Genomic DNA, 13,392 nt, shown 5'->3' on the forward strand with positions numbered 1-13,392 from the left:
ATGGACCGATTTCAGCGATTTTCAATAGGCTTGGTCCTATGTACCAAATTTCATCGAAAAATCTTCAAAATTGCGATCTGTACTCTGCGCACAAGGTTTATATGGACAGCCAGCCAGCCAGCCGACCAGACGGACGGACATCGTTTAATCGACTCAGAAAGTGATTCTAAGTCGATCGGTATACTTTAAGGTGGGTGTTAGACTAATATTTTTGGGCGTTACAAACATCTGCACAAACGCATTATACCCTCCCCACTATGGTGGTGTAGGGTATAAAAACGGTGTATGAATATGGGCGCATATCTATAATAAATAAGTTAATACAAAACATTGATTTAAAGATTACAAAGAGTGGATAGAATATTTATTAAATTCTAAAAAATGGTAATAATACAAAAATAAAATTGAGTAAATAATTTAAAAATTATTAAAATTAAAATGAACCTATAACAATATCGAAAAAATCACAATATAAATATTGTTAAGCTTAATTCATAGACTATAAAATTAAATTAAATTGAATGTATGTATGTTTTCGAAAATATTTTAGATATATTGGCTAAATAAATTAATAATTGTCTTCGTCATAACCGTAGTAATCATCTTCATCACCGCCATCATTAAGCATGTCTTTGAGGGAAGAGTACTCCTTTTCAGGTTCTGGTTCGGGTTCAATGTCATCCTCAGCATTGACATCTTCATCATCCACATCGTCTATGAAATAAGAATTTTATATATTTCAATATAAATGTGTTGTTGAGATATATATTTAATTTATTGTACCATTTTCTACAATAACAGCATCCGGTTTTTCCTCCTGCTCGGCCACTGGTAGACCCATTTCAAGTTTTGGAATTTTGGCGCTGGGACCGCCTATAGAATAGGCTGGTTTGCCACGACTTACAATAAAAAATAAACAAAACAATTTTTAATATTTCAGAGGAAATTTCATTCAAGTTTCTATTACCTATTTTTCGTTGTTATAGGGCCCGTTTCCACTATGACAGGCAAGTCTTTAGTCTCCAATTTAAGTTGAACAGTAGTTTCATCATTTACTAATTTCTCTCCAGCAGCAGCATTTTCACTTTTAATTTGAACATCTGCTGTATTGCTAGTACTGGGTCCACCCTCAGTCAGGGTTCTCAAAATGTCATAATTAATTTTTGTGGAAATTTTCTTTTCTTGCAACATTTTCTCAATGGCTTCACCCGCTGTGGTCGAAGGACCAATGACTTTTTTCCTAGGTTTACGTTTCTTCTTTTCCGGTTTACCCTCTTCACGCTCTTTGGCCAGTCTTTCTTCTTTCTCCTTCATTTCTTTGAGATATTCTGCATTCAAAGCCTTCCACATGGTATTTTTGCGATCTGCCTCCTCATGTGTGAGAATGTAATTATTGATTTCTTCATCATCTAAGCCCTCAAGATCCAATTCATCTTCTACGACAGCATTTTTAGCCTTTTCTAATTCCTGCAATTCACTTGCTGTGGGACGACACATCGATTCAATGTCAGGCTTTAGGCCTTCAATAACTAGTTTTTGTGTTTTTGGAACAACTGGTGCCAAATCGGGATTATCGGATAAACATTCCTGTATGGCTTCCAAGTTAGATTTTTCGATAAATTCTGCCGTCTCGGCCTCTTCGAACTCATCTTTGCCGGTTAAACGTTTGATGGTATTGCGTTGTAATCGCTTGATATCTTGTTCCAACTGTATGTCGATTTCCATTTGCAATTCGGTCAACTCGAATTCAGCGATCTGAAAGTTAATGAACGATTTGAAAACATGATATAGTATATTTTTTTGGAAATGATTAGTGTTAATGTTAATTACTAACATCTTTTATGCGATCTCTATCCTTTTTCCTGGCCGCCTTGAAGGCTGGTGGATCTTGTTCAGCTTCCAAATCAACAGACATAAATTCATCTAGGGTTAGAGCACTGGAGGGTGTATCAGCAAATTCTGTTAGTCTTTTGCGCAAAGTGGATTCATGGATCTTAACAATGCGCACAATGTCCACTATCGTACGACTAAACTCGTGCATACGGGCAGCAATAAGAAGAGCTAGAATTAAGAAGGAATGAAAATTAAATATTTTTATATGGAAATATTGGAAAGAAAATTTTCTAAGGAAGCATTAAAGTAAGGATAAATGCTTTATTATCTACATAAGAAAATTATTTATACTGCATCTAAAATAGCAAACTAAAAACAGTCCGCCTTCTAAATAAAGTAAAAGTGGCACTAGTTAACTAACAATTTCACATAAAACATAAATAATAATTTTATATTAAAGTCTCAAAAGAATTAATTCTTGATAAAATTTCATTACGAATTAATTCCTTGGCATAATTTCTTAGTATTTCAAACGCATTGACTTCATTATTTTGAGAATTAATTCCTTATTGAATCATTAAATTTTTCATTAATTCAAATCCATTATAAAATATCAAGCTTGGCTACCGATTCGAAACGGTTAAAAGCTAAAGGTAACGCTAATTGCACTTATTTCGGTAACGGTTTTTTAATGATAACTATAATTTTCTGCGGTGCATTAAAATGCTACTAAACATTTGACTATTTTCAGTCATTGTTCACGTTTTTGAACGGACAGGTAATAGTTAAATCACTGATCTATCCCAATAAAAATGTATTTATTAAAATTTGTGAAGGAATTTGAAAAACTCGAATATAATTTTTTTTATATAATGATAAGCGTGGAATTTGATTGAAAAAATCATTATTTTCCACCAATATCTAAAGTAGGGTACACGTTTATATCGATTTTTAATTTTTAAAGCTAATTTTTATCAATATTAATTTTTTTTTTTAAATTTATGAAACATATTAATTAATTATATACCCTTGCCACTCATGGCGAAGGGTATAAAAATGAAATATCTTTATAAGAGATTATCCTATTTAGCCATTATTAGGTATGACCTAAGAAAAGAACGAATCAATCCAATATCGGATGCTCTGTTCAAAAGTGAAGCGTATCCCAGCAGTTGGGGTGCTTCAGTGGCACATTTTTTTAAAATTAACGAAGTAAAGCAAAACTTCCCGCTTTGTTGGTACAAAATTCGACATTTTTGATGCAAAAAAAAACATTGTTGGTTACACTATAATTTTCAATAACTAAGTGAGAATAAATGACAGATATGTCCCCTTTAAAATGACATATAAGTTCTTAAAAACAAAAACCGCGTTCAAAAGATACGCCATCTATTGCATATCCCGCATGTTTAAGTCATACAAATGTGACCATTCAAAGGTAGAATGAATTTTATTATGAATTAATTCAACAATGAATGAATGCTAATTAATTAATTAATTGGAATCTCTGATTTATAGAGATTTGTAATATTTATTAACTGTGTATATCAAACAATACAAATACCATGCATATAGGATGTTTATTACAAAATCATAGAGAAAATATGGTATTTTTCATAGGTGTTAATACGAGTATATAAAGAAAAAACACTAAATGTAAAGAAAAAAATCATACCAGCCCCACATAAACCAGTTGGCCTCCTTCCTGAATGTATGGAATCCTTTTTCATACGCTGAACAATACGCAATGCAGTCATTGATACTTCATGTGTTTTTCCACCAAATTGCAATTTATTTGCAAAACGCATTATATACAAACAAGGATCTGTAAAAGAAAAAAATTTAATAAAAATATTAAAAAAAAAACAATGAAATAAAACAATTATAATGAAACAATTTGTTTACGAGTATATGAACATATTTATTTGTTTTCCAAAGAACAATTATATAAATGAATATTTCAAAAAAATTATATATTTATTTAATGCACAAATAAATTCTCATTTAAACAAATAAACAACAAATCATAAAGTTGCTTCGGCATAACAAGACTCAAAGACTTTATTTGGAATAAACCATATTTAATTAAATAAAAGTAGTTTAAATCAATAACATATAAATGGAGATAATAAAACCACGATATTGTAATAAATAAAACCCCATAAAGGGAAAATTGGATTTGAATTTAAAATCACGCACAATAAATGCTATAACATAAATAGCTTATTCAACTATGAGAAAAAAATTTACTTTTTACAGATTTAAGTGTCCTTAGTTCTATATTTTTTTTTATTGTAGCTTCCAAACTGCAATTCTTGTGTAAAAAATCGAGGTAGCTGTGGATTTTTGATTATATATGTAGCTGCCGACTAAATCTGATATATTGATACCAGTTATCTGTGGTCTTCGAAAAACCTATTTTAACACACGATTAGACAGACTACTCCGCACATGGAATATGGATTATAATAACCCATCACATATAACTAGGATGTATAGCCCATGTGTAATTTTTAATTCCAGTTATATAAAAAATATTTTATCATTATTTGGGATTTTTATTGAATACGTAAATCATAGATTATTCAATGTTAAATTTTACAAATTCAAAATGGCTCTGGTACCTTAACCTCAATATGTCCTCTATCTTAAAAAAAAGGATACTAATCTAGGTAGGTCTATAGGTATCATGTAATGGAGTGGCTATTTAAGTAAATACCCACTTCGGCATTAAGAGGTTTCAAATCATATGAATATTAGTTTTATTCTTCGAGTAAAAGTTAGGGGCTCCCTGATATGGATAGAATTATAAACTTGTACATGTACAGGTAAGCCTCCATTTACGCGGTACTTTATTTACGCGAATTCGATATAACGCGAACTCATATTAGAAACCATTTTTTCAAATACGCGACTTTTTTTACACGATTTTTATATAACGCGGCAAAAAACAAGAAACGAAAAAAACACAGCGAATAACAGATTTCTTTTTTTAAAAACTTCGTTAATTTTTATGATTTTTTGTTATGTTTTGATCTCTTTTATGTATTAGACTATTTTGTTTTTTAATTGACATTTTTTTCTTAATTTTCGATAAGAAATAATTTTTTTAGTTGAGTTTTTTTTTACTTTTGTTTTAACTAAATTTTTAAAAGTACAAATAAAATAAGTTTTCCTCAAGTATATATCGTCGCATTAAATGCAAACGGACGTAACTACATTTTGAATTTTTGTGTAGTTACGTCCGCTTTCATTTAAGGTGACGATATGTATGTACATATGTGTTTTCTATTTAACGCGATTTTAGGTCCCAATTTCTATTTTGTTATGTGACTGATGTATTGTTTTACGCGAAACAAAAAATTATTGGCCCCACAAAAGCATTTCGTTCTAAATTAGAACCTCGTTTTACGCGAATTTGATTTACACGCTATTTATTGGGCCCAACAAACCGCGTAAATGGAGGCCTACCTGTATTTTAAAATCCATTAATGCCGTAGAAAAATACCCAGATATCATAGGTTCAGGCATAATATTAAGTTTGCTTCGTATTCGCTCTGAAAATTCCGATTTCATTGGAACTTTTGTATTGATATACAAAATATGTTATGATAAGTCTATGATTCACTTACCGAGATAAAAAAATTCCAAATTAGGTCAAATATTATTCTGCGAACTAAGAACCCTGATTTTGTCCTAACTCTATTAATGATATAAACGAAACTAAATTCATTACACATGATATTGCTATAAGTATTTTAGACGAACTTTCCATTAACACACATTTCACATACCAGAATTATTCATATATCTTTAAAAGGATCCTACCTTTAATCACGGACATGATTAAAAATCTTAAACAAATTCTATTCAGAATCGATATATACACACAGAAAACAGATTGATTGGAAATCGATTCCCATTACTACTATTTAAAAAGACGAACAGACAATTAATGATTATCATTAAAATACTATAAATATTATAGTAAGTAAGAAAATATGGTCGTTCAAATCCGATCATGTATTACCCTACACTAAGTAAATGAGCAAAAACATTTTTCTTTTAAAACTTCAGTAATTTTTTTTTTCCGTGAATGATTTTCGGAAGATGGCTTTATATGGGATCTATGACTAATTATGTACCGATCATCATAAAATTAGATGACATGAATTCCATATATATAGAACTTATTTGGAGTGATATTTGTGTAGATACCTATATAAATTCAATATTTATGACCGATAAAGTCGAATTGCGGGAGGACATTTGTATGGAGGCTAGGTGAAATAATGGACCGACTTCATTGCCGACAAAATTGTATGTGCTAAATCTCTTAAAAATTGCGACCTGTACGTTGCGCACAAAGTTCTGGAATTGATTCTGATGCAATACAGATATCTACACTTTTTTAGGTGTTATTTCATCAATATTATTAACCATATGCTATTACTTATATGTTTGGCTCTGCTCAATTCCATGAAAAACTATCCTTTGTCAAAGGCTTTGGTTGCTAATAAGATTACCCTCTTCAACAGATTTTTCAAAGGAGTTGGTTCATTTTGGTGGAATTTGCCATACAAATTAAGAAACGTATGTAGTAAAAAGGTCCCTTTTTACTCTACGAAATCTGGAAAATCGATGCTATCTCCTAGACTTTCAAATAGTGGGGAGGGGGAGGGTATATTGGATTAGTGCTGATGTTAGTAACGTGCAAAAATATTGTCCTAATATCCACCTTAAAGTATACCAGAAATCACTTTCTGAGTCGATTAAGCTATGTCCGTCCGTGCGTCTGTCCATCCATATAAACCTTGTAATCAAACTACAGGTCGCAATTTTAAAGATAATTCGACAAAATTTAGCACAAACTAAGCCTATTGAATTTGGTTAGAATCGGTATATTATTTCTCCTAGCCCCCAGTATATATATTATATAGTATATTATTTCTTTTGCCCTATCTTAAAATAGTTAAGCTCTCATAAATATCTCAATTATAAACATATCCAAACCAAATTCAGCACAAATAAATTAATATAAGCTGAACTAGGACTACCAAATTTGGTACCGATCGGTCTACAATTTTCCATAGCTCCCATATAAGCACCAATCTCGAAAATTTCATTAATGTTCATAAAGCTCTGAAATATGTTAGTATCCAAATAAAATTCAACAGAAATATGATTCATATATTCGCAAATCATCCCACCTAATTTTGTGACGATAGGTCCGTAATTAGACATATCTCCCATATAAGGCCCACTTCCGAAAATCACTTAATCGAGCATAAATATCTTAAAAATGTTGGTATTCAAATAAGATTCAATACAAAAAAACTGTTAATATCATATACTCCGTGTAGGGTATCATGGTCAAGCCCGACCATACTTTATTACTTGTTTTTATTATTTTTTTTAATAAAATGTTTATTAAATACAAAAAGCTCCTAGATATAGTAGCTTCCATCGAAAGTTTTTGCAAAACAATTGCATGTACTAATACAGTATTGGCCATAACTAAAGCACCCCCTCAATGGATTTTTTCAAATCATAATTTTTTGATAAAAACGGCTTTTTTGGGATGTATTTTGTATATATTTTATTAACTAATGTTGTTAATGTTCATTTAATATTCATTTAGTACAAGATAATTTTATTAAAAATTAATTTAAAATGATAAATCATATAAAAACTCAAAACGCAACGGACAAAACAAAAGCACCCTCTTATAAGATGTTTAAAAATTTGACTCGGTACTGCATATTTACAATGTGAATTATCGGGAATCTCAGTGAATGGACTTCAAAATTCCAAAAGAAAAAAATATAGGAAGAAGTAGTGTGCAAAATTTAAGTTTTATACAGTTTATTGTGAAAAAAATGATGAAAAGGAACAAGTACTCCAGTAAATTTAAAATTAAAGTTATGAAGACTGGAAGACGGGCTTATCACTACATGAATTTAGTAAAAAATATTCAATTAACAGATCAGTTATTTCCAGGCTCATATCAACATTTTTTAAGACTGGTCGAAAATCTCCGGTGCATTCTGGAGGTCGTTCGCGAAAAAAACACGATATTATGATTCCTTGATCAAAAGAGCAATACAAAAAGATCCTACAGCATCAGATATTCAAGAACGAACAAGTTTAAGATTATGCGTTAGCGAAAGAACAATCCGTAGAAGAGTAGTAGAAGCCCGATTATTCAGCTGACGACCTTAAAAAAAACATTTCTATCAGCTAAGAACAAGACAGCTAGACTGAAATTTGCCAAAGCCCACATCGACTGGAGTGTCCAAAAATTAAAGACACTACTGTTCCCTGCCGAATCCAAATACAACTTAAAAAGTTCCGCTGGAATAAGGCGTGTACGCAGACCAAAAGGAGGAAGACTGAATCCTAAGTATTGCAAAGGAACAATTAAACATGGTGGAGGCAATGTAATGGTCTGGGGTTGCTTTTCTGGTCAAGGATTTGGGCCAAATCATAAAATTTATGGGATTATGGATCGGTTCATGTACCGTGATGTATTGAAAGCTGTAATGTTACCTTATGCCAGTGAAGAGATGCCAATTATAGGGAGTTTCCAACAGAATAATGATCCTAAGCACCCCTCCAAAGTTTGTAAGACTTGGCTACACAGCAATAAGATTCAAGTTCTTCATTGGCCTGGTCAATCTCCCGATCTCAATCCTATTGAGAACTTGTGACACATTGTTAATATGAAAATAAATCGTGAAAATTGTTGAAATAAGGATCGGAAATTTTCACGATTTATTTCATGCCGTTAAAATAGCCTGGGAAGGAATATCGAAAAACGCCATAAAAACATATTATCTTCTATGCCAAGAGATGTTCTTGTGCCATCCAAAACAAAGGATTTGCAACAAAAAATTAATTAAAATTTTTTTATTTATCATATATCCTTTGTCCGTTTCATTTTCTACCTAAAAATATTTTTTGATTTTAAGTTTCCTCTTATAGAAAGGTTAACTTTGAAAGTATTTGTTTATCAATACTAAACATATTAAAAATTAAAATAATACATAATAGATATTTAAAACTTTGATTTTATACAAAAAAATACCATATGAAAAAAATTCATTGAGGGGGTGCTTTAGTTATGGCCAATACTGTATAATTAGTAATTTAAAGCAACCAACAGAATTCGATTGGCGACAAATTCGGTTGCAACCAATAATCTGTTTTCTCTGAGTATCGATTCTGAATAGAATTTATAGATTTATCGAGTACAATAAAATTTATCAAAAACTGTTTATTACTACACCCTTAAACTTTTAGCACAATCCACCTAACACAGATTTCAATTTAATTTAAAAGTAATACAAAACTAAAATAACACCGTTCGAAATAAAAACAACCACCACATGTTCATTTTATATAAAAAAAAAACAATTTAAAAAACAATCAAAAAAGCAAGTACAATGAAGTTGAACTTCGAGATCTTGACATTTCTCAGGCAAAGCTAATTAATTTAGAAGGCTGTGAAGAGTTCATCTGAAAAGCTAATAATTTAAAGAAAAACCATACAGACTGGAAAATAGAAAAAAAACGTAATAACTGTGACAAAAAATAAGAAAAACTAAGCAGTCAGTCATTAAGTAAGTCTATAACAGTTGGTCAGTTGGTCTGTAGTTGCATGCAAACTCAAGATCTTGAACCAACATCGGGTTTGGTTTTTTTCTCAATTTTGTTTGCCATGTCTAAGCTAAATTTAAGTCAATTTGTTTTTTTATTTTCGTGTTGGTTTATTTTTTTATTTTTTTGAACAAACAAATAAATGACCTTGAAATGATGTATCGTCCAATACAATACTCGTACAGCATTAAAATAGATATACAAAAACTATTGACAAGATTTTTGAACAACAATAATGTGTTTATAAAAGAAGTTAAATAAAAAGAATTTTTTAAAATTGTTAAGAGACCGACTGCAAACAAGCAAAAATGTTCTGCTACAGAAATATGTTAAACAATTATAGAAGTTCAAAGGTATGAAATCAATATTATATTATTAATAACTTACAAATGTCAACATAGATGTTATGAAGTTATAAACACATTCGGCCCTGTGCTGAAATATTTATATATTTTTCCTGAAATTGTATAAATTTAAATGATTTTTTCTATAGTTATTATAGATAAATTTAGATAAAACTTGGATAGTCACAACATAAGAGACTTGAGTATAATTGGTTAAAGTTTCTAGAAAATCCATCCTTGATTATCCTCATTGGATTGTAACCACTCCGTTACAACCCTAGAGGTGTGTTTAAAGTCATTGTCGTGCTGGAATCTCCAAGATTCCTGTTTCAGCGCTTGGATACATAACATCGTTTAAAATGGATTTGTATACGAATTCCGCCATAGTATGTTTTATGATAAGAATTGAACCCAATATTATGGTGTAGGCTTAGGAAAATATGCCTAAAGTTAGTAGATTTCAGTACGACATGACCATAAACACTCCTATAGGGTTGTAACCGAGTGGTTACAATCCAATGTGGTGCTTGTTTTAAAGTGGCCCGTTAAACGCCAGATCTCAATCCCATAGAAAACCTATGGAAAATTGAAGATCGCAAAATGATGACTCAAAATTATACCACGAAAGAAACTTTACAAGGGAATGGTTAAAATATTTAGTCTACCACTGAAACATCTATCGATTTCATACAATTTTAAAAGTTATATGGGTCACCTGTTTAACTTTTCTCACTTCTGATTTCTTATAGATTACTAAATATATTTGTTAATATGTATATTAGGATGCCAAATTGAATGTCTGTCTCTCATTAAAGTATTTAATATGATGGAATCAAAATTTTCATTTGTTTATTATTTAAAGAATACATTTATTTTCATTTCAAACACTTGAAACTTGCATAAATACTTTAAAAACCACTGGACGATCTAAGAAATAACACTCTTCTAATCCCAAAATAAACAACAACACGACAATGATTAAGTATTGTAATGACGAGCATGACGATGATGATGTTAAAGTTGATTGAATAAAGAGAGAAAGAGAGAAAAAATAAACATCTGAAAATTACGTGCTACAAGTAAATTGCAATTTCAACAAAATCATCGAACACAACAAACTACCAAAGAAAAACAACAAAAAAACTTGAAAATAATTGAATCATTTCAAATTTATAACAAAAAAAATTAAAAACTTCTACATCAGCAGTAACAACAGCAATCACAACAACTAAGAGAATTTAAACAAATCACGATAAAAGATTTTTGCAACATCCAAAATACTACTATATACATTAAGGTAGGGATTGCGATTACGATTAAAAAAAGCAACGTTTATCGCGATTACCGATTAATAGCAGTTATATTATTTACATTTTTATTAAAGTATCAATCACTTCGTTGTAGTGAAACAACGGAAAATAATTTAAATTTATTTCTTTTGTTTAAAATATATGAATTTTACTTTTAAACAGAATCAGCCCAATTATGAATAAAAATTCCCCGGGAGTTTTTTCCCTTATCTCATTTTTCCTATTCAATTTCTATGGGAAAAAACTCCCGGTGAACAAACTCCCGCGGAATTTTTTATTCGTAATTGGGCTGAATATGATTTGTAAAAATCGGTGGAAAAATGTCTGAGTTACGGTAGTTTAAAGACAGGATGCTGTCCAACTGAAGCAAAATACTGTCAGATATGTTTTTTTAAAGAATAAAAGAATACGCAAGCATTTGTATGAAGAAACCGTAAAAGACGAAAAACATGTTATCACAAACATTTTTATTATTTACTTACTTGTTTTGGAAAGCGACTTAATTATGCTTTTTCACTAAAATAAGAAAAAAAAATATTTTACCGCTTCACAATCAACATAGAGTGTGAAGAAAATTTAAATTTGTTGGAAAAAGTGCGTTAAAAAGTGTTATTCGTTCCCGGAATAATTTAATTATAAATTAATCCAAAAACTAATAAAGTTTCTCGAATAAGAAGAAGTTTGGCTGTCCAATGCTTTTTTAATGGTTTATAATATTATAATATAATATGGATATTTCTTTATACTTTTATTAAGAGATTTAAAAGGACAGACTAAGTTAAATCAGGAAAAATCTGTAATTCGCTTCGAAAGGAAACTTTTTTAAATCAGAATGTATGTAAACTAATACAAACCTCTATTAATATCATTATTTTCTCTAAATATTAATAAGTTTACAAGTTGTAATGTTAATGTTTAAAATCCTTTCAAGACTTAAGGCCTTATTCATAATCAATTTTTAAATTTACATATTACAGGATTATAAAATATGAAGATAGTTGTAAAACTCAACAGGAGCTTGCTAAATCATTGGGAACTACGTAAGCACCAATTTCATAAACGTTTGCGAGCAGCAGGATTCTTCCAAAAGCAGGGCAATTGGATACCATACGAATTGAAGCCGAGAGAAATTTTTCATGGCCGAAATAATGCTTGAACGCTATAAAAGATTATAATTTTTATCATTACTTGCGATGAAAAATGTATCCATAACAATAACTCGAAGCGTAAGAGATCATATGTGAAGCCCGACCAAACAGCCGAATCGACACCAAAGCCAAAAATTCTGTATTTGGTGGGATCATCGTTTTAAGCAAGCATTGTTAAAAATGTTGCAATAACTGTTAAAAAGTATTCCGACTAAGGAGTGAGATCGAAAAATTCTTAACACACGTTTTTCATTACATTTTTTAACCCAAGTATTATTTGAATTTTTTTTTGATCAAGTTACCTTTGAAAAACATGTCAGTTATTATGTGTAATGTCAATTATATTAATTTTTTTGTTAATCTGATTAAAATGAGTGACCAGAAAAAAGTGCGTACTGAAATTATTAAATATTTTCAACAAAACCCAACTTGGTCTTACAAAAAGTTGGCCAAGCATACAAAGGTCTGCCGTCAAACTGTTTCCAATGTTATTAAACAGTACCGGGAGAACTTGTCAGTTGATAGAAAACCTGGTTCAGGTAGAAGGAATGGTCCACATGATGTTTCTAAAGCCAAAAAAATAGAACGCATTTTCAAAAGAGCTCCCAACACATCCGGTAGGAAAGCAGCCCGGTTAGCTCAGTGCTCGGACTATTTGGTACGAAAAGTTAAAGCTAATGCAGGTTTAAAAACATACAAGGCTCAAAAAGTTCCTGACAGGAACGCTACTAAAAATTTAGAGGCCAAAAACAGAGCACGGAAATTGAAGTCAAGTTTTATAAAAAAATATTCTTGCTGCATAATGGATGACGAAACGTATGTTCTGGCAGATTTTTCGCAACTTCCAGGTCAAAAATTTTATGTTGCTGATGCTCGAGGGAATGTTGAAGAAAAGTTTAGGACCCAAAAGCAGACAAAATTTCCCAGAAAGTTCTTGGTATGGCAAGCAATATGCAGTTGCGGCAAAAGAAGCCACTCATTTGTTACAACGGGCTCTATAAATACCGAAATTTACATCAAGGAATGTTTACAAAAAAGGCTGCTTCCATTCATAAGACTTCATAATGTGTCCACTTATTTTTGGCCTGACTTGGCATC

At 30.7% G+C, this 13,392-nt stretch overlaps 1 protein-coding gene across 1 annotated transcript in view; it reads right to left on the minus strand.

Moving 5' to 3' along the window:
* Positions 1-330: 330 nt before the first annotated feature.
* The window catches only part of Brf (Brf RNA polymerase III subunit), a 79,424-nt gene continuing 66,362 nt past the window's right edge, over positions 331-13,392 (minus strand). The window contains exons 4-8 of the mRNA XM_065515590.1: positions 3,509-3,658; positions 1,835-2,061; positions 968-1,755; positions 784-899; positions 331-714 (exon numbers count right to left, since the gene is read on the minus strand). Coding sequence (XP_065371662.1) covers positions 569-714; positions 784-899; positions 968-1,755; positions 1,835-2,061; positions 3,509-3,658 — 1,427 coding nt within the window. The 3' untranslated portion in view covers positions 331-568. The remainder of the gene's footprint in view (positions 715-783; positions 900-967; positions 1,756-1,834; positions 2,062-3,508; positions 3,659-13,392) is intronic.

This window comes from Calliphora vicina, chromosome 1 (genome assembly GCF_958450345.1).
Source record: "Calliphora vicina chromosome 1, idCalVici1.1, whole genome shotgun sequence".
Classification (NCBI taxonomy): domain Eukaryota; kingdom Metazoa; phylum Arthropoda; class Insecta; order Diptera; family Calliphoridae; genus Calliphora; species Calliphora vicina.